General features: G+C 41.1%; 1 protein-coding gene across 5 annotated transcripts in view; it reads left to right on the top strand.

Moving 5' to 3' along the window:
* The window catches only part of LOC149258306 (organellar oligopeptidase A, chloroplastic/mitochondrial-like), a 403,930-nt gene that overhangs the window by 225,689 nt on the left and 155,087 nt on the right, over window positions 1–23,154 (top strand). For 4 of the 5 annotated variants that reach the window (XR_016256794.1, XM_089415109.1, XM_089415120.1 and 1 more), the window contains exons 13-14: window positions 19,278–19,437; window positions 19,557–19,588. The exons of the other annotated variant lie outside the window; for it this stretch is intronic. Coding sequence is in view for 3 of the 4 variants with exons in the window: in XM_089415109.1 (XP_089271235.1) it covers window positions 19,278–19,437; window positions 19,557–19,588 (192 nt within the window). In the remaining variant the exon portion in view is untranslated. The remainder of the gene's footprint in view (window positions 1–19,277; window positions 19,438–19,556; window positions 19,589–23,154) is intronic. 5 annotated transcript variants of the gene reach the window in all.

Below are 23,154 nucleotides of genomic sequence, written 5' to 3'. Positions count from 1 at the left end.
ATGACAAAAACACCATAAAAACATGCACATAATTCACCCAACCTTACCTCTGAACTGCAGCCTGATCTGGCAAGGAAGACGCCTCAAATCTGCCCACAAATCTGTCCAAGACATGTCCTCTGCTCATCTAGAAGTCTGCCTCAGACCTGTGGCCTAGTTGCCAAGAAATGCGCACCTAATCACAGAGAAAAGTCTGTCAAACTCATGCTCCTGGCCTTCTTTTCTTCCTGCCTCAGATCCTCTCCCTTTTTCAGAGCTCTCTTGATGGATTGGTGGTCTTAGAACGTGTGCAAATGAGGTCTAACTCCCCTTCTTGTATACAAATCTCATTTGGCAATGTCTAGCCCCAAACGGCACCTCTACAAGCGAAGGTTGACTTGTCCTTTGTGCCACAAGCCCACACAACCTTCAAAAATTAATATCTCAGAATTGACAACTCGGATTTCGATGATTTTCGATGCGTCCGTTTCGTCTCGGCCTCCTCTATTATCTCCATCCATTACATGTCAAATCCATGTTGCTTGGGAGCGGGAGCGGGAGCGAAAATGGGAGCGGGAGCAACCATTTTTAGAAGCTCCTGGTTTGGGAGCGAATCCGGGAGCGATTTTTTAAAAATATATATATTTTTTAATTTTTGATACATATATGTCAACAAAAACACGTAGAATGATGAACTAGACATAAAAAACATAAAAAAAAAACATAGATTGATCATTGAACCATATCACATCAATCATCTAGAAATTATAATTGTCATCAACCATGTCCACAAGTTAGTAAAATACATATTACAACTGCAACATATTGAGTCTCATGAATCATGATTCATCAAATTCAATCTTAAAGTTTCAACTTCAAGATTTCAAAATTGAAAATTCAATAACATTTATCATCATTGATCACCAAAGTTGTACTTGTAAGCTAAGTTTAACCATTACAAGAAGTAATATCTAAGATATTTCTAAATCCTAACTTCTAACTGTTAACATGATATGAAATGTTATAAATTTATAAAATGAAACATGAATAATGAAATGAAATGAAACAACTTTAGTCTTTCACGAAGCATCATATTCATAATTCACATCATTACCAATGAGTTATAATTGCCAAGGCCCAACTTCAAACTTCAAATTTTCATTGTCACAGTGATATATTGTTTACAAAAAATATCATTATGACATGAAAGAGTCAAGAGTCAAGAGTCAAGGACTCAAAACTCAATAGTTATGAAAACTAAAGTCTAATAGAAACTAAAAAAGACAAGTAAACTGTAAATCAGAATCTACATGTGGCCCTTGCCACGAGAGTCTCCAGGAGTATAAGCAGGTCGTGGTGGTCTTCTAGGAGTCTCCCGCACAGACTGACGACCAGAACTAGAACCTCCACGTGAGGGTGTAGATGGAGGTGGCGACAGCAAAGGAACAAGACTCGGACCTCGAGCACTGCTACTAGATGGTGGAGGTGGAGGTGGAGGTGGCATGGCTGCTGCAGCTGCTTCATCTTCATCCCTTACAAGTTCCTCTTCCAGTTCTTCAATATGTACAATGCCATCCTCCAAATTGTCATCCTCTGGGTGATTGTCCCAAATTCTATATGTGGGATCCTCATAAGCCCGATCACAGTAATGACTCAACAACCTCAAGTTGTAGTGCACATAAACCAAGCTTTCTGCTCGGTTTTCATTGAGTCTGTTTCTTTTCACATTATGTATGTAGCTGTAGGTGCTCCAACACCTCTCTGCAGAAGAAGTATTTACAACCTGTGAAAGAACTTTTTTTGCCAATTTTGGCAAAAGTCCATGCCCACCATATGTTTCCCACCATGTGAGAGTATCAAATCTATCTCTATCGTCCATTGCATAGAAGTTACCATACAAACCAGTGCCACTGAAGTATCTACCTATTTCAAAGCGCACAATGGCACATTCCTCCCTGTCAGGTACCAACTTTTCTAATGCTTCCAAATATCCTTTAGTTACCTCTGGATCTAAATGGGGTTTGGTCCTAACCCCACCCCCTGCTGCAGGTTGGCCCAACCAATATGTAGAGTAGTATTTTGGCGTAAGGATATACACCAAGCAATGTAGTGGAAGATTAAGCCTATTCCATCGTTCACACACACAATCATGAATCAGTTTGTACAAGTTGGGATCTCTATTATGAACAATGTCTTTTATTTCCCCCAACATGGTATCCATTTGCTCATACACCTCGCCAATCACTGGTTTGTCTGTATCTGCAAACCGAATCATGTGATAAATTGGCTTGGTGAAATCCAATACCTGCCTCACACTTGTCCAAAACTGCCCATCAAGAGCGGCCTCCTCCACCATTTCAAAACCTGCCATGTCAGCTACATTTGTAGCCCTTTCCTTTAATACCTGCCAATGTGGACTTGATACCATGCTAGCTAATGCCTCTCTTACCTTCAAAAGGCGATTGAAGGTGAGGTAATAGCTACCAAATCTGGGCTTCGCAATCTTCAACAACTCCAATCTCGAGTGACTGTGGAAAAGGCCATGGGTATTGCTATGATTTGTAATAAATTTTATCATTTGTTTGCCTTTCTTGTACAAATCACCAATCCATTGGTATTGTTCATTTTTGTTCTTGACAATATCATGCAACAGAAGGTTCAATGTGTGAACCAAACATCCAGACCAAAATATGTTGGGGTATTTATCCTCAATAATTGCTCTCGCTGCCTTACAATTAGGAGCATTATCAGTGATGACTTGGATGACATTGTATGGGCCAATACGCTCAATTGTTTCAAGTAATGCTTCTGCAATGTTGATGGCGGTCTTGAACTTGTCTGAGTAATCATGTGCAGCTAGAAAGATGGGACCACTAACAGACACAGCAAGAACACTTATCAATGGCTTGCCTTTTACATTTGTCCATCCATCAGATACAATGGACACCCCATGGTCAGTCCAAGAACTTGTCATTCTATTCAAAGAATGTGATATTTTTGTTTTTTCATGATCAAGGTCAACGGTTCTTGCCTTGTCATACCTAGGGCTCTTGTATCCTTTAGGGGCATCATTTATGGCAAAAACCATTTCGTGCCAATAAGGTGAGCGAAGAACATTGAATGGTATCCCACATGCAAAGAGAAACCTGTAAACCTTTGAATCCACATCATTCCTACACCCCTCATCAAGGAAATCTGATATGGTTCTACGCCTTAAAGATGATGACCCTGTGCCTCCATATCCACTGCCTTGGGAGGATGCTGAAGGAGTTCTTTGTGATTGTGAGCTTGGTTCAAAGAAACCCCTTGATTTTTTTGATTTGTATTGGGCTTCCTCCTCTTCCCTTATGTATTTGGCTCTATGCGCTGCTGACACCGCTGTACAAGTTTTGATTCCTATTTGTTTGTTTCCATCCCATGGTCTTTTCCCGCAGAGGTGTCTTCTAGCACGAGTGTATGAACCTGTGTAATCAGTGTTGCAATGGGGGCAATGAAATTTAGTGGTTCCACCCCCTCTCCCTGTTTCAGCCCTGTTAACATATTTCCACAATGGAGTTTGGTCTTGTTTAGTTTTTTGAGGGTCATGTTCACCCTCCTCCAGCTCCTCCTCACCGGGGTTTTCACCAATTTGACTTTCTCCAGCTTCTTCATCCCCCTCTTCAGTTTGGCCCCTCCGTTTCCTACTCTCCAGCACCATAATAACCATAAAAGGGACCAGGAAGAGGAAAATTCCAAGAAATATAGCCAGGTCCATGGTGTTTGATGTTTGTAGGGTTTTGATTCTTGAATCTGCAAATTAATTTAATTTATTGGGATTAATTAATTTAATTTATTAATTTAATTTAAATTCATGATTTTTAAACTCAATAAACTAAATTAAATTAACTAAATTACTACCTAACTAACTAAACTAACTAAATTACTAAGCTACTTACCTCTGCAGGCTTGCTCCTCACTCCTCGGCACTTGCTCCTCGCTCCTCAGCACTTGCTCCTCGCTCCTCAGCACTTGCTCCTCGCTCCTTTGCTCTTGCTCTTGCTCCAAACTCTTGCTCAATGAAGTAACAATGAAATTTTTTTAGGCCCATTGGCCTTTTAAAACCAATTTATTTATTTTTTTTTTTTTTTTTTAATTCGATTTTTTTGGTGTTCGCGGAATTTTTTTTCCGCCGGATCGTTCTCGGCGTCCGTCGAAATGCTCCCGGAGAGATTTTTAATGCCTGGGAGCGATCGGGGAGCGATCGCTCCTCGATCGCTCCCGGGCGTTAAAAATCGCTCCGGGAGCGACGGAGCGATCGCTCCCTGAAATGCTCCCGAACAGGGCAAGGAGTGCAAATTTTTTTTAGGGAGCGCGCTCTCGAAAATCGCTCCCGTCCGGGAGCGATTTTGGCAGCGCACTCCCGAGTCACTCCGGAGCCGCTCCCGCCCGGAGCGCGATTCGGGAGCGGGTTCGAGGGGGGGGCGCTCCCCCGCAACTATGTGTCAAATTCTCCCCATGGATTTGGCCCCAACATCAATGGGTACTTTTATGAATTTAATTTATTTAAAAATAAATATAAACACATGTAAATAATCATAATGATTAATTAAATACTCATTAGTCAAATGAGAAGGCATGTCTAAAAGACATGGCCATTCATGAAAGGGCACCTTCCTAGATATATAAGTGGGTCCTCACTGTAACATTCATCACTCTTGTACATTCATCCTATTAATAAAAATATTATTTGCAATACATTGTGTATTTTACATTTTAAAGCACAACAAATTACAAGTTTTGTCGCTTCAGTGGTATCAAGGCCATTCGAGCCTTTGGACGTTATCTTCAGCACAAATCTGCCATTAAGTTTAGGTCCTGAAATCATGGAATTAAGTGAATATCATAAATCTAAACTGTTAAATGAAATTGGAGAAGCTTTACAACAAATACAACAGATAAAAAAATCATTTCCAAAATCATTAAAGGCTTAAAACACTAGATTCAACAACTACAATGGAAGTTGAAATTGACACTGCAAACAAGGAAATGATGGAGTTAGACACTTCTCCAAACATAAGGCATCAAATAGAAGGTGAGTCTAATAAACATAATATGAAGAAGGTGCAAATTCTAGTTGGTGTCAAACCATCTGCGAATACTTTCAATCATACAAATCATTTGTTTCCTTTTAACATTGAGGTAGTTGATTGTAAATATGAGCCTAAAGAAAATGGGGGTTAAGAACAAAATGATGGAGAATCTCTACATTCTGAAAAAATCAGAGAAGACATAGTCCAATGTATAGAAGACAACGGTTTAATTAGGATGATAATGAAAACTGGAGATGAGTCAGATTTAGAGAGTGAAAATTTCTAACAAGAAATTCCACTGCAGTAACTGATTTATTTCTCCTACTTATTTTCCACAATAAGTTACTTACAAAACCCTTCAGTAAACATTAAAATAAATTCTATTGCAGTTATCACATAATAGCATAGAGAAAGTAATAGTGATATACAAGCACAAGAATCAATCACATCAACACAATTATTTTTGGACAATTGTCCCTGGAAAAGCCCAATGCGGGAAAACCGGTGCAACAGATAAGGGTTTATTTATTAATCTTCAACAACAATCTCTTTACAAAGAAAGATTCTATAGAATAGTGAGACACTTTTGAGAGAAATGCCTGAGACAATTTTTCTCCTGCTCCTGGAGAAGTTCTGACACCCTGGAGACCCTCTACCCTCCTCTATGACACTTCTGTGTCACTTTTGCATCAGCCTGCATGAGGTTTGCTTCTCTAGCTGCATTGTCTCATTGATCTAACCTCTATGTTGCCTCTCAGATTCTCTGCGTCACCTCTTCATTAGCCTCTGACTGATGTCGATACCCTCCTCTTCGTTCACCCTGCTACTCACGCTCTGAAATCGAACTTCTTCTCCTTGAGAATTGATTTCCCTAGGGTTACTGAGTATTTGCCCAGTGTATCTCAAAATGACTCTCAAGTCTTCTCTTATACTTTTCCTGTTGATGAATCCATGGCCGAGATTAAGTCCCTAATCAACGGATAAGATTAAAAGAGACTTGATCCTCGTCTCTTAGAAGCTTCTCACCCATATCTTTATTAATACACGTTAATATTTTTATTTTCCTAAGTTTAGACTTAGGAACCCCATTAAAAATATTAATTATTTTAATAACTCATCATCCGGGTGGAATTTCTCCAAACAATTTCTAGGTCTTGGAGATCCCATGAATTTTAGCCCCTCTACAAAATTTTGTTGCTAGATCACATCCGATGCTACCAAAAATAAACACTCCCTCTTAGCGAGGAATGTGTTCTAGCAATGCCTCCTAATAGAAGTACCACACTGATCATTAAAAGGAAAGAACATTAAAATCAACATTACCTTTGTGATGGTCTTTCATCATGACATCTTCTAGTTTGCATCAGCGTCCTGCATACATATCGACACATCTCCCAAAGAAATATACTGTCAAGGGTCTCTTTCTTTTTCAGGCTCCATCAGAGTCTTCATATCTTCCATGGAGATATCTTAGTCAAACCTTCTTGTTCTTTCGGATGTTGATTGCCTTTACCATGGTTTCATATTCCATGATCTCTTCCTTCCTTTCTTCACATATTTCATTCCTAGGAGCTTCCAATCAAAGTTCCTCAATTGTAGTCAACCGCCTCATACTTCATATGAGGACATATTGTGTTGATTTCATTTAGTGAATGTGTGACCCATGCATTCCTGTATCCCTTTGAGGGAGGAGATCCTTTCTTTTGATCATGCTCCTAAGATAGAGCATTGGTTCATGATACTTACAACCATATGACAAGACTCTTCAATATAGATTGTAAGCATACATACCTCATTTTCCTTTGGGTCATCTAGACTTCCCACAACAACTTCCTTGATTGAAAGAGCTTCAATCCCTTGATCTACTTCACTTTTATGTCTTCATACCATCATCCCATGAATTCCACAAGTTTGAAATTCTTGATGAACACTTGCTTCCCCTCATGATCGGTGAACCTTTCAATGAAGATTCCATCAGAGATCTTGAGGATCTAAAGTATCACCATCAACAGATGTTTCCTTTTGACAGATGTATGATGAACCTTGAACTAGATGACCTTGCCACTTTTGTTTCCAATGAGATTCCCAAGAGCTATATTCTTGACTTTCATAGATTCTAACCATCTTTCATGCTTCCCTATGATGATGTTCTGAGCTCTTGCTCCCAATGCTTCTATTATGCCTTGATGCATCCCATTTAGTGAATCATGATAGCCATATCTTACAATAGAAGACTTAGGAATTTGAAAAGAACTTAGGTGAGGAAGGCTATCTCAGTCATAGTAGATATCTCTTACTTCCTCTATCTTGGACTTCTTTTCAGTGTCCTCCACTTCTTCGGTCATATGAGCTTCTTCTCTTTTCCTTTTGTTATTGTCCTTCTTGATCTTAGGATAGTCTTTTTTGTAATGTCCGTATTCTTGACACCCATAGCATTCGATTTTAGCCATGTTCTTTTTCTTTTTCTAAGGACCAAACTTTCCAAATTGTCCCTTTCTTCTTGTGATTGCAACATAAGCTTGATTTTGCTCACTTGCTCCCACATCAAATTTGGCCTTTAGTTTAGATTCTTCAATCTTGCATAGTGACCATAGATCCTGGAATGGAGTAGCTTCTTTCTTCCCATAAATACTTGAAGTAAAATTATCCCACTATAATATTCCTAATTAGCCATGGTTAATTGGAATATTCGATTTTGCTCAATTTTGCTTTCTATAGTTATTTATAAATAAAAAGGTGAGGAAAAGGGGGACATAACTCACCTTTAGAATAAAGTCACTTCCTAGTAGCACAACGTTGTGACTTAAAGGGGGAGACAAGGGGGCCAAAGGACCACGCAGAGATAGGGCCCACGTAGACACTTGGAGGGACTGCGCAGATGGAAAGGAACACGTGGCAAGAAAGGGACTGCGTTGGAGGAGGTGGGCCTTGGGATTGAGAGAGGCAAATGCTATAAAGGAGAGGGGAGCCTCCTCATTTTGTCATTCGATTATGTGGATTTGAGCTAGTCACTTCGACTTAGAGCACGTTGGCTGTTTAGCTGGTCTGCAGCACTGCTTAGTGCATTGAGTGTCTCTGTTCAGAGATCTCACCTTTAGCCCCGGGGGACTTCGAGTGCCTGCTCGGGCAAGGTATTTTTCAATGGTCTTTTGCAGGAGGATTGATCTTTGGAGCGTGGAGGAACTGAGCATTTTGGATAACTACGCAGTCTTGAGAGAGGGACGCAGTTCTTTTGGTGGGAGTTCCAGATTGAGGGTTTTGCGGAGGATTTGAGCTGGGAGATTAAGCAGGGGATCAGCCCTTGCATATTGGAGGATTTTGGCAAAGTTTCAGGTGGAGTTTTGGAGGATTCTATTCAGTGGCAGTGCAGAGCCTTGAGGGACAGCGTAGATCCCCATAGGGGTGATTTTCGGGGGTCGACTATTTTAGAAAAGCTTTCTGGGTTTTTCTGGGTTTCTTGAGTAGAGTCGGATTCCAGAGTTTCAACATTTTCTGAGGAGGGGAACAACCCCAAATCTTCATTTGATTTCCAGTAGTGGCTGCAGCATGACAGTTCTCCAGCAGCTTGGACACAGTTTAGAGCGAGGCCATTCCTTTGCTATTCTGAGTGTATTTCTTCACTTGCCTTGTGCAAGTCGAGGTGTTACCTGTCTGATCACCTCTTGTACTCTTTCCATTACTCAGTATAATAAAATGGCTTAGCATTTCTCTCTGCATTTCTTGAGTATCTGCTTATATTTCATGTTCACATTATTATATGTTGTACCACTGTTTTTTTTTGAGTTTCTCGGTCACTATATCATTTGGACGTGTTTGGTGGGAGTTTGCTTGGGTTTGAGGGATATCCCAGAAACGGGATATTACAGTGGTATCAGAGCATAGATCTGGCTCAGTCTATGGAGCTAGCAATCTATGACACGGGGGAAAAGCCCTACATCTGTTACAGAGATAGGAGATACAGAGACACTAGGCGTAGGTTGGAGAACACCTACGGAGAGGGAGACTGTGTTCCAGTGGTGGATGCAGAACAGGAGGACCCTGTGGTGGACGCAGGATAGGAGGAGCCTGTGGTGGACGCAGAGCAAGAGGATCCGATGGCAGATGATGATGGGAAGAAATTTGCAGACATGCTCCTTAAATCAGTGCAGGATCTGTCGAGGCAGATCGAGGTGATGGGGCAGAGATTCACCGCAGTGGAGGCTAGACAGCGTGAGAGCCCACGAGTTTTCCAGGTTGGAAACGGATCGGGTGCATCTCACCATTTGCCAGAGCAGGGTGCCACTTAGCGTGATACTACTCAGCAGGTGGCCTCACATGCCCCTATACACTCTACCATGCCCACTTTCCTAGGAGTAGATATGGGGGTCGGAGCACAGCAGGAGGCAGAACCTGGTCATATGGGCGATTATTTTGCGGAGTACCAGGCTTATGGGCAAGAGTTCAGGGATGCTCTCTCATTCAGAGACTTTGTTAAGCTCCAACAGGATAGTAGACCCCGCGACCATCAGAGGGTACCGGCATTATCATGATGGAGACACCCACCGCGCAGCTAGTAGATTTCACTTGCCTACATTTGATGGCTCATCAAACAGTTCGGCAAGTCTTGGGTGGAGAAGCTGGACATCTATTTCCAGCTTAACCAGATGTCGGAGACGGAGGCCATCAAGGTGGCGACATTACATTTGGATGGTGAGGCCCAAGACTGGTGGTTCCATGGGTTGGTTACACTCGAACACTCCACAGTGACGACATATGCCAAGTGCACCAGGAGACTGATAGAGAGGTTCGACCGGAGGGATCCGGAACAATATTTTGTTGAGCTGACGAGGCTCAAACAGACCGGAAACCTAGAGACCTACATTGCAGACTTCTTGAGGGTTTCAGTGATGGTGCCCGATCTATCCACGGCACGGAGGATCTACATGTATATTGAGGGGTTAGCAGAGCCACTTCGGGGTCTAGTTAGGTCCACTAGACCAGCCACACTCCAAGATGCTATTAGCAGGACCCGGGACTTATAGGATGCCTTACCCAGGACCCGGACACCTTACTCCTAAAGACAGGCTTTCTAGCCTAAAGGGAAGGATGTGAGAATTCCGCCTCCAAAGGGAAATCCAGGACGAGCACAGATTGATGATGATGCTAGGAGGGAGTTGAAGAAGAAGCGGTTGTGCTTTACCTGTCACGAGCCGTGGGCACTAGGACATAGATGTGCTGCTGGCAAAGCACATTTTATTGAGGTCTTCTCTGAGATCAGTGGGGAAAAGGATGAGGAGGAAGATGTGGGCGCAGGAGGTAGTCATGCCGCGCAGGATCGTTTGCCACCTCCACCAGCAGCAGCAGGTGGTGCAGCTTTTGCACCTACCGGAGGGGCCCTTGCAGCATTGCGAGGAGTCTCCAAGTATTTGACGCTGCGCGTACGGGGGACAGTACGTGGCCAGCGGGTATCAATTTTGGTTGACAGTGAGGCAACCCACAACTTCATCGATGCACAAATGGTTGAGCAGAGAGGTATACAGACAGAGAGCTTCGATGGCTTTTTAGTTTTGGTCCCAAGAGATTAGACCATGGTGTGTGCTTGTTATGTTCCAGAGTTATCAGTGACGATGGGCACCTACACACTGACTGAACACTTTTTCGTGGTCAATATTCCGAACACCAACATGATATTGGGTGTTTAGTGGCTTATCACTCTAGGGAAGGTCACGACAGATTGGAAGACCCTAGAGATGGAGTGGGATGATGAGAAGACAGGGAAGCATGAGAAGATACGGGGACAACACACATATCTGCCTCAGACTGTTTCGGCTCATTGGATGGAGGCAGTCTTCTGGAAGGGAGACGTAGAGTGGGCAGTGGAGCTGCGTGCATCAGAGGCAGGGGCTACAGGGCAGACAATGCACCCAGAGATACAGTCCATCCTTGACCGATATGCCATAGTATTTGGGGAGATTCCGCCAGGACAACCACTGGACCGGGGGTTTGAGCACACCATTGAGCTTGAGCAGGGCATACAGGCAGTGACTACTACCCCCTATAGGCATCCCAAGGCCTATCGGGATGAGATTGAGCGGGCCATTTAGGAGTTGTTGGCTCTTGGGCACATTTAGCCGAGCACGAGTCCTTTTGCTTCTTTCGTGGTGTTGGTGAAGAAGAAGGACGGCACATTGAGGATGTGCATTGACTACAGGGCCCTGAATAAGAAGACCCTAAGGAACATGTACCCCATACCCAGGATCGATGAGTTGAGAGGAGCCTGGTTCTTCTCAAAGATTGATTTGAGATTTGGGTACCATCAGATTCGCGTGAGGGAACATCCAGCCTGGTTCTTCTCAAAGATTGATTTGAGATTTGGGTACCATCAGATTCGCGTGAGGGAACAGGACATTCCCAAGACTGCCTTCAGGTGTCACTATGGGCACTTTGAGTTTTTGGTGATGCCCTTCGGGCTAACCAACGCCCCAGCTACATTCCAGTCTTGCATGAATCACATCTTCCGCAGTCACTTGAGGAAGTTTGTGTTGGTATTCTTTGATGATATACTCATTTACAGCAGGACTTGGGAGGAGCATCTCCAACACATTGAGACAGTGTTGCACATCTTGGAGGAGCAGCAGTTCTATGCCAAGCTCTTCAAGTGTGAGTTTGGATTGATAGAGATGTTGTACTTGGGACACATCATAGGGGTGGACAGAGTGAGAGTCCACGAGGAGAAGATTAGGGCCATCAGAGATTGGCTGAAGCCGAGGAACGTGACGGAACTTCGGGGATTCATTGGTATTTGTACTTACTACCGGAAGTTCGTCAAGAGTTTCTCACAGCTTGCTGCACCCCTGACAGATTTGACGAGGAAGGGGGCATTCAGTTGGTCGGATACAGCGCAACGAGCCTTTGACAGGCTCAAGGAGGTGATGAGCAGCTACCTAGTGCTTGTATTGCCAGATTTTTTGCAGCCATTTGTTTTGGAGTGTGATGCGTCGGGAGAGGGGATCGGCGCAGTATTGATGCAGGGAGGTCACCCTATAGCCTTTGAGAGCCGGAAGCTCCTTCCGCACGAGAGGTTGTATTCTATATACGACAAGGAGATGTTGGCCATCATGCATGCATTGGCCAAGTTCCGACAGTATTTAGTGGGTAACAGGTTCAGGGTGAGGACTGATCACAACAGCCTCAGGTTCTTTTTGGAGCAAAAGCAGCTATAGGAGAGGCAGCAGAAGTGGATCAGTAAGATCCAAGCATATGACTTTGACATTGAGTATGTCAAGGGTAAGAACAATGTGGTAGCAGATGCCCTTTCACGTAGACCAGCCACATTGTCTCTTATGAGCTTGGACACAGACTGGAGGGCTCGACTCTTAGTAGAGTACTCCAAGGACAGATTTGCATGTGAGGTTCTGGATGGGCAGGTGGCGGATGACAGGTACAGGGTGATTGATGAGATCATTTACTATAGGGACCAGATCTTCTTGACTGAGGGATCTCAGCTCAAGAAGAAGATACTCCAGGCATCACATGATTCACCTTTGGCCGGCCATCAGGGGTTTACCAAAACCTACAGGGCCATTAGAGAGAGGTTCTCATGGAAGGGCCTCAAGGAGGACGTACTCCAGCATATCCGAGAGTGCGAAGTTTGCCAGAGGAACAAGGGGGAGATGAGCCATCCCGCAGGATTATTGCAGCCTCTTCCCATTCCGGAGGGGAAATGGGAGTGTATTTCGATGGACTTCATCACAGGGTTGCCCATGGTACAGGGCAAGGATTGCATCTTTGTCGTCGTTGATCGACTGACGAAGTACTCACACTTTTTCGCCATATCCGCACACTACACAGTAGCACAGGTGGTGGCCAAGATGTTCTTTAGAGAGATCTTCAGGTTACATGGTCTTCCCAAGACCATCACCAGTGATAGGGATAGCCGTTTCATGGGCGGATTGTGGCAGGAGCTTTTCCGGTTGGTGGGGATGGAGTTGACACCGAGTACCAGTTATCACCCACAGACGGATGGGCAGACAGAAATAGTTAACAAGTGGCTGGAGGGCTACTTGCGTAACTATGTCAGTGGGTAGCAGGGAGCATGGCTGAAGCGGCTGCATCTGGGGGAGTACTGCTACAACACTACACATCACATGTCCATCGGTATGTCACCATTCTATGCCTTGTATGGATATTATCCTTTATCTTTTGCTGACGTGATGTTTGGTGCTAGCAAGGCTCCGAGAGCCAAGATTTGGATCCAAGAGAGTCAGGATATTCTCCGAGCTCTCAAGGATAATATGGCTACAATGCAGAACCAACAGAAGCTGTATGCTGACAGGGGTCGGGTGGAGAGACAGTTTGAGGCAGGGGACTTGGTCTACCTACAATTACAGTCATACCGACAGTTGTCATTGAAGCAGAAGGGGGCTGAAAAGCTCAAGCCCCGCTTTTATGGGCCATAAAGGGTGATACACAGGATTAGACAGGTTGTGTATGAGTTGGAGCTGCCCCAAGGCAGCAAGTTTCATAACGTCTTTCATGTATCATGCCTGAAGAAGGCATTGGGACAGCATGTGACAGTGACAGATGAGCTACCGCCCACGGATGATGAGGGGCATTTGGTGTTGTAGCCAGAGGCTATTATTGATACTAGGGAGAGGCAACTACGGAGGAGGACGGTCCGGGAATTCTTGGTGAGGTGGAAGAATTTATCGGATGAGGATGCCACTTGGGAGTGAGAAAATTTTGCAGCATCCATCACTTCAGTTGCTTGAGGACAAGCAACATTTTGCTGGGGGAGACTGTAATATTCCTAATTAGCCATGGCTAATTGGAATATTCGATTTTGCTCAATTTTGCTTTATATAGTTATTTATAAATAAAAAGGTGAGGAAAAGGGGGACATAACTCACCTTTAGAATAAAGTCACTTCCTAGTAGCACAACGTTGTGACTTAAAGGGGGAGCCAAGTGGGCCAAAGGACCACGGAAAGATGGGGCCCACGCAGATACTTGGAGGGACTGCACAGATGGAAAGGAACACGTGGCAAGAAAGGGACTGCGTTGGAGGAGGTGGGCCTCGGGATTGAGAGAGGCCAACGCTATAAAGGAGAGGGGAGACTCCTCATTTTTTCATTCGATTATGTGGATTTGAGCTAGTCACTTCGACTTAGAGCATGCTGGTTGTTTAGCTGGTCTGCAGCACTGTTTAGTGCATCGAGTGTCTCCGTTCGGAGATCTCACCCTTAGCCCCGGGGGACTTCGAGTGCCTGCTCGGGCAAGGTAGTTTTCAGCAGTCTTTTGCAGGAGGATTGATCTTTGGAGGGAGGAGGAACTGAGCATTTTGGATAACTGCGCAGTCTTGAGAGAGGGACGCAGTTCTTTTGGTGGGAGTTCCGGATTGAGGGTTTTGCGGAGGATTTGAGCTGGGAGATTGAGCAGGGGATCAGCCCTTGCATATTGGAGGATTTTGGCAGAGTTTCAGGTGGAGTTTTGGAGGATTCTATTCAGTGGTAGTGCAGAGCCTTGAGGGACAGCGTAGATCCCCAAGGGGGTGATTTTCGGAGTTCGACTATTTCAGAAAAGCTTTCTGGGTTTTTCTGGGTTTTTTGAGTAGAGCCGGATTCCAGAGTTTCAGCATTTTCTGAGGAGGGGAAAAGCACCAAATCCTCATTTGATTTCCAGTAGTGGTAGCAGCACGGCAGTTCTCCATCAGCTTGGATGCAGTTCAGAGAGAGGCCATTCCTTTGCTCTTCTGAGTGTATTTCTTCACTTGCCTTGTGCAAGTCGAGGTGCTACCTGTCTGATCACCTCTTGTACTCTTTTCATTACTCAGTGTAATAAAATGGCTTAGCATTTCTCTCTGCATTTCTTGAGTATCTGCTTATATTTCATGTTCACATTATTATATGTTGTACCACTGTTATTTTTTTGAGTTTCCTAGTCACTATATCATTTGGACGTGTTTGGTGGGAGTTTGCTTGGGTTTGAGGGATATCCCGGAAATGGGATATTACACCCACTCCTCCGATAGTGCATTTAACACAACTGTAGTCATTTCAATATCAGACATGACTTCTCCAGATATTGTGGTTCGTCCCGGATCTTAGATATCCTCATAAAGTATGAGGCTATTCCATCTTCCCTAGACATCTTCAGCTTGTAGAGTTCTTGCCTTAATGAGATGACTTCTCCAACAGTGCTTATAGAATACAACTCTACTAGTTTGTTATATATTTCTTTTGAAGCTTCGAGTTTATTAAATATGGAATGAGGGGATCTTTGATGGATTCAATGAGATAGAAATCTGAAACAACTAGTAAGACTCAGATTTGACAATTGAGAGTTTACTAACCCCTGCCAGAAGGTTGGTATATCAAGAACAGTTTCAGGCTGCATGACCGAATTAAACATCCCTAGAACAACACAATCAATAATAGAAGTGCTCTCTCTTCCCAGAGCCTTGGCAATTACTTGTAAAATTGGCTCAACATACTCATCAAAAGTTTCTAGGGGAAACTGAGTTGGTTCCATGGATAAATTCTATCCTAATGGCATAAGATAAAATGACAATTGGTCATTATATCCTGCTACTAGGGTTTCCTTTGAAAATGAGGTATAGCGTTCTGAAGGTGTAAAAAATCAAGAGCTTGCTGGATTAATAAGCCAAAGACTTGAAAGATATTTTCCCCCAGTGCATTCATTACAAAATACTTCTGAGGATACAAGGAAGAGACCAACTAAGTAATGAATTCTGGGTAAACATATGTCTGAGGGATTATGGTAGAAAATAGGTTTGACCTTACGACTGCAAAGTATACAAGGGAATCTGTTTGACTAGCTAAAATGTTTTGGCAGAGTTCCATCAAGTTCAATGAGCAGACAGGGTTGATCTTTCTATGCCCATGAGGGGAATATGGGTTGCAGAGCCTGCCATTGAAACTTTCTTCGACATTTTAAATGACTGAGTGGAGGTAACACAATGGATAAATACCTGGATGTTGCTGGCTGACCCTGGAGTCCGAATTGATGAGTTGGCGGAGGTGAATGTGTTTACGGATGCGTGCAAACTTGAATAGACAATGTGAACTATGAAATTAATAAAAGGGGTTTTATGGGTAAATGGGAAAAGGTGATGGAAAACGAAATTGAATGTTAAAGCGACAAGTGTACGAAATGATGTGGCGTTGATGACGTGGATGATGTGACAATGATGACGTGGTGGAGGTGTATGACATGGCGGTGAGATGTCAGTGGCGTGGTGTGTTCTTCACGCTTGCTTGCCAGAGATCCTTAGTAGCATCCCCTTACCATTCACGGGAGCACCCATGATAGTAGGTGGGACCATCTGTGGGTGATGCCATAATAGATCTCTGTCGTTGATCATAAGTCAGTGGTTTAACGTTGACTTCTTTACGGAGGCACCCATGACAATAAACTGCGTGCTTGTTGTGATGTCGGGTTTCTTCCCTCAGGAAGGCCCAACATCTCCATTGAGACCGTACGCCAAACGTGCTTGACCTTTAAAGTTTAAAGCTTCGACTCTTTGGACTCCCACTGGGCCCCTCCAATCATATATAATATTTAATCCTGCACTACCTCAGTCTAACATTAATCCACCTCCATTATTCTTCGAAAACAAAGTATCATCCTAAGTACTCTTGATTTTTTTCATTATGAGATTATTTTTTTTGAAGTATATATTTTTCTTTTTCACATTTCAAACATAGTGAAAACGAGATACAATAGGCCTCATTAAGGGAATTCAACCACATAGAACCACTATAAATAAGCAACTACTCAACCTCATTTGGACATCCATCCAAGCAAGTTTGATTTGGAGTTGTAGGAGGAAGAAAGAAGAGCGAAATATATAGAAAAGTAGAAACCCTAGTGAAGAAGGAGCCCCTTGTCAAGCAAAAGGAAGCAAAAATTTTCTCTTTTTCTTCCATGTGTGAGTTTCTGGGGTGCTGCAGGAGGGTCGAAGTTGCAGGTTTGCAGCAGGGCCGAAATTTTGTTGCAGGAGGACCAAAATTTATGGCTGTTGCAGGGTTGAAGTAGTTTGGCTTGAGTTGAATTTTGGTTTTTGGCCTATCATCTTGGGAGGCTGACTTGGTAGGTTGAAGGAGGTCTTTTGTTCTAGGCAAAGGTCTTGATTATCTCATTTGATTTGGTGCCAAGGAAGAGGAGAATTTTTGTGTTTTCCCCTAGAAGAGGGGTTTTAGCCTTGGTTGAGAACCTACATCCTGTGTCCTTATTGTGTTGATCTTGAATCTTGATATTTTGTTTTTGGTAGTTGCTTGAGGACAAAATGTATAAGAAGACATAAAAGAAGTTAATAGAAATCACTATGTAATAACAAGTAATTATCAAGTTAAAGGAAATCTTTCTGCCTTTCTGATTTCCTAACATGCTATTGGGAATCTCTATCGGAAAACTCTTTTGCTGTTCCCTCAATCACTGATGTTCCCCTTCTCTAGCTTGAACTCCTCTTCCTACTGAATCTCTGCGACTGGATAGCTTGATCCGCCAAGGAACTCGTTCTCCCTATGTCTCACAACTGTGTCTATCTCCATCCCATCGATCTGCTCTTATAATCTCTCGTTGGATCACAGACGGCCATGATTAAATCGTTATCAATGGGTAAGATCATCTTAGACTCGATCCATGTGAGTCTCTAGAGCTTTCTCGATCTTTCTCAATTAATTGTTGTTAATTAATCAATTTTCCTAAGCTAGGCATTTTTTAATTATTGATCAATTAACTTAATTGAGTGGTCTCTAGGTGTTTTCTTATGAAACCTTTTCTGGGTTTTGGAGATCTTGTGTTCCTTGTCCTCTCTGCCAGAAATCGAGACTAGAACACCTGTCTGAAGCTACAAAAACTAACAAAGAGGAGATTTTTTTTTGGTCATCAAGGCGAACATGTTGAAGAAAATCCTGAGGAAAATCATGATCGTAATGAGGGTTTTATCTATGATGAAGATAATGATCCAAGTAAAGATCTTGTTAGTGATGAAGAGAATCGTATTTAAGATGATGCCTTATTCCATACTGATAAGGCAAGCTTAACCCTTTCTATGGCTCCTGAATTCAGCAATGCATCTTCTGAAATATGTAGGTTATTATGTTTTATTTTATCTAATATGCTATTTTAGTATTATCATTATCCTATATCAGAAGGGTAATGATCAACACCCTGCTCAGTCGTTATCAAGTTGCTGTGAATGTATTGGTAGTAGGTCTATGAGTATACCATCACAAAACATTATATCTCATTCAATCATTATTCAATTATACATTATTTTTCTTGTATAAATTTCAACTTTCTCATTTTCTGTTTGATATTTCATTACTGAACTATTGTTCATTAATGTTCCCATATTTTTATAAGCTTGGTTGGATTGGTAAACAAAAAAGAGATGTGGGGTAAAATACTCTAGTCTCACTGCCACCAAAATTATGGGAAACTGTTCCCACACCAAGAGCCACTGTTTCCAGGTTTTTTGCTCTAAATACAACTATATTTGTTAGATTGAAAATTGAATCCTAGCATTGAACTATATTGATAGTAACTTTTAACATTTCATTTTAATGTCAATTTAACCCTTAATCTTCAAATTGATTTCTGAATATTTAAAACATATCAATTGTGGTCATGTTCAATCGTAGCTGGCTTGCTGTTTCAGGCAATTCTCCTTTTCAGCTGTTCTTTGAGTCATTTTTTCTGTTTGCCAACTTTTCTATCTGACTTGTTTCTTCATTTGTAGCATTTTTCTTAGAAATATATAGTACACCTCCTTGATTACAAAAGACGGAAGCACACCTGTTTTAGAGGAATAAAGTCCACCTAACCCTGTTATAAGTATAATATTTAATATTTTTTGGAGGAACATGTCCAATATTTCTCAGATTTGTGTTACACTGTTATACTTAAGAACTAAGATATTTACATCTAGAGAACAATATATATATATATATATATATATATATATATATATATTTAATTATTTATTTATTTTATATTTATTTTTTCACATAAAGTGCTCATGATATGTACTTTCCAATTAAATGTTTCCCAGAGTTAACTGTTTCACATTCATATTAAGCAAAGCAAAGATAAATTTTAGTGTTTCAGATTCACACAGGTATATTTTCTCTGCATTATTTGATGATCAGCATCCATATGAATTTTATTGTTAATTTGATTATGTTGTTTATCCATCTTCATTTGATAGAGATGTTTTGTGATGTAGATCCGATTTGCGAATATTGATCTAGAACTGTATTCAAAGTATGTTCCTGGTGGTTTGGAGACTATTTTTGATGTTGATCAGAGGATAGCTGAGAGGACACAAGTTGTTCCACTGTTGCAGGAAGATAGGTTCTTATGCAGTTTCCTTCATATCTTTGCAGGTTAGTGTAATAGCTCTTCTTAGTTTTCTTAATTGTTTTATGATATATTGAGATATGTTTGACATTTATATTTATATCTAAAAGCTCTTTTCCATGGAACTGTTTTGTTTGTTGAACAGATGCATATGCAGCTGGTTACTATAGCTACCAGGTAGTCCATTTTCTTAGTTGCTGATATTTTATTCTAAAGCTTTATGCATGTTGAGTTGTATTAGTAATAATTTTACATCTATCAATTGGAAAGAGCTAAAGATGCACTAGCAGTTGTATTCCCATTGCTCAATGAATTCCTCTTGAAAATCAAATTCAACATTTATTGTGTTTGAAAGTTGTAATATCCCAATTTTTCTCCTTGAAGTATTTATAATTAAACTTGGTAAAAACTGTGAATGGATGTTTCATTTCTGCTACACTAATCACCGCGAGGTAGATATACCATTGTGTTGCAAATATTGTGAGTATTTTTAGTTTTACTTCTGCAGTTAATAAAAATAAATGATGACCAAGAGCAGTGGATCATGAGCACGCGGGGCTATGATATTGCAAGAGGGGAAAGATAATGGGGTCTATGGGGATTTATGCCTATAAACATATATCTGATGTTATCTATAATCTTCATTCATTTTCAAATACTTAGTTGCCAAGTTGAAAGAGGTTATGTTATCTATAATCTGATGTTATCTAGAATCTTCATTTATTTTCAAAACATAGGTTCCAAGTTGAAGTATTTATAATTAAATTTAGTAAACACTCTGAATGGATGTTTCATTCTGCTAGCAGCTACACTAATCACCATGGGGTAGATATACGATGGTGTTGCAAATAATGTGTGTATCTTTACTTCTGCAGTTAACAAAAATAAATGGTGATGAAGGCCAGTAGACCATGAGCACCCAGGGCTATAATATTGCAAGAGGGGAAAGATAATGGGGTCTATGGGGGTTTATGCCTACAAACATATATCTGATGTTATCTATAATCATCATTCATTTTCAAAAACTTAGTTGCCAAGTTGAAAGAGTTTATGAGGAGTGGAGAAATAAATTCCTCAATCTAGGCCATCTCTTCCTAAAGTTTGCAAGTTGTCTGCCCTACATTCTTGGAACAAGAAATAAGCAGTGGGGGAAGCTTTCTTACTTGCATTCATTTATGGGAAATTTGAATGGAAAGGAGAAATTTGAGAGAAATACAGGAAAAAATAAGTTTTAGAGACACAGGGGGAAGGAAAGAAAGAACTACTACCATATAGACCCGAGAAGCCATGGAAATATGCCTTTACACCTATTAAAGGAACTAAGAAACTAAGAAAACTTGTGGAAGTTTTGAGATATCAACCTGTATCTTTCTATAACCACATTAAAGTGCAGTGGAGGGAGGAATTTCTGAGGGACTGTTTAGGAGAGAAGGAAGTCCTCTTTGTGTTGTGTGGGGCAGGTAATGTGGATGCCTAATAGCTGCTTTATCCTCATGAAAACCCTAAGAGAAAAAAATGTCTTTGTATGGATCTGTTTAGTCTGAATTCAGAGGCTTAGTTTTCCTACTTTTCCCTGGTGGAATAACAGCCTGGCTAGGGAATGGTGTTCGTAGTGGACTACCTATGGTCAGTTGGAAATTGCTCGGTCTCATCTGGTGTGTTTGGTCTACAGCGTTTAACACTTAAGTTTTCCTTCAGTTCCATTCTGAAATTTTCTAAAAGTATATGAATTTAAAGTTTGTACAGACTACAGTTACGGAAATATTCCTGCATATCCTGTGCATCTCATTAACTGTTTGAATGCTCCATCCAACGATGGTTTTCTTTCCAGTCTTAAATGTCTTATAGTATATCTATTATTGATGTTGCATTGTATCAAATGTGCTGTGCTGTGGGGTGATAGGGTGTCTTGTTTCTATGGGTGATGAGTTCTTATAGCATCTTAACTATAAACCTTTTTAATTAGTTAATAAAACAAAACAGCAGCAACAATTCTTTATAAATGAATTTAGAATTCATTTTATATTGCACAATGGAAAAGGAATGCGTTGTTATTAGCTGCCCTCTCCAATCACAGGCCGCAGCTCAACCTTCAGTTTTGGCCCTTACGATGAGAAACAGGGTGTGAGTTTAAAATAAATTGTATTGGAGATTTTTCGATGTAGCAATTTGATATGCAACCATTGGAGTCCAACAATTTGATTTCACATCCTTTTATTTACTCCATAGTTTTAAAATCCAGAACCAGGTTTTGAACCAGTCCACTTATCTAAGTGGGATTCGAACTGGAACCATATCGAAACGAATTGAACTGGATTCAGTGATCTCGATTTGAAAAATATACATAAAATAATTATTTTTAAATGAAAAATTGGTCTTTGAGATAACAAACCATGTTTTCAAACTGTTAGAGGCAAAATATTGAAAGTTTGCTTATTTATATCCCATGTAAGGGTGAATATATCAAAATGGTACCAAGTGCAATACATATCAACAACAACAAACATAATGAATGAGGCTCTAAATGGCCTCTAGAGTTCAGAAACAATGCTCCAAGCTATCGGGCCACTGGCCTACTATAAATCACTAATCAACATGATCACTCATCAAACTTATCACTAATTCACCACTACTAGAAATGGGATCATCAACAAAAGCTATATAAATATCGTTTGGCTCAAAGTCTTTAGACTCAGATTCCTCAACCTTATATGTTGGAAATTGAAGAAGATTAACATGTCCAACCAATACTTTTGGTTTGAGTGAAGGGTACATTTTTGTTAAGGCCATGGAAGAGGTGTTCAACAATAAATACCACCAATCAACAATCAATACTACTGACATCAAGGCACATAAAGGGATTCATTCTCTTGATTAAATGCCAACCCTGTACTCTCATACATGATGGAATTCAATTAAAATGTTGGAATCCTAGAATCTTGAAAATTGTTAAATCTACTGGATTTTGAGTGGGATATGAAATTCGACTTTCTCCATACGAGGCTCAATAAGGTTGGAACTGTTACCCAGAGGCCTAGTTTTCCTACTTTTCCCTGGTGGAATAACAGCCTGGCTAGGGTTGGTGTTCGTAGTGGACTACCTATGGTCAGTTGGAAATTGATCAGTCTCATCTGGTTTGTTTGGTCTACAGCGTTTAACAGTTAAGTTTTTCTTCAGTTCCGTTCTGAAATTTTATAAAAGTATATGAATTTAAAGTTTGTACAGTTACGGAAATATTCCTGCATATCCTGTGCATCTCATTAACAGTTTGAATGCTCCGTCCAACGATGGTTTTCTTTCCAGTCTTAAATGTCTTATAGTATATCTATTATTGATGTTGCATTGTATCAAATGTGCTGTGCTGTGGGGTGATAGGGTGTCTTGTTTCTATGTGTGATGAGTTCTTATAGCATCTTAACTATAAACCTTTTTAATTAGTTAATAAAACAAAACAGCAGCGAGAATTATTTATAAATGAATTTAGAATTCATTTTATATTGCACAATGGAAGAGGAATGCGTTGTTATTAGCTGCCCTCTCCAATCACAAGCCCCAGCTCAACCTTCAGTTTTTCCCTTATGATGAGAAACAGTGTGTGAGTTTAAAATAAATTGTATTGGAGATTTTTCGATGTAGCAATTTGATATGCAACCATTGGAGTCCAACAATTTGATTTCACAGCCTTTTATTTACAGATCTAATCCATAGTTTTAAAATCTGGAACCAGGTTTTGAACCAGTCCA

The sequence above is a fragment of the Pinus tabuliformis genome, chromosome 6 (assembly GCF_031772625.1).
Source record: "Pinus tabuliformis cultivar Carrire ecotype Pingquan chromosome 6, CPIR1, whole genome shotgun sequence".
Lineage (NCBI taxonomy): Eukaryota > Viridiplantae > Streptophyta > Pinopsida > Pinales > Pinaceae > Pinus > Pinus tabuliformis.
The sequence above is the reverse complement of the archived record's forward strand: the minus strand, read 5'-3'. Positions and strand labels throughout refer to the sequence as shown.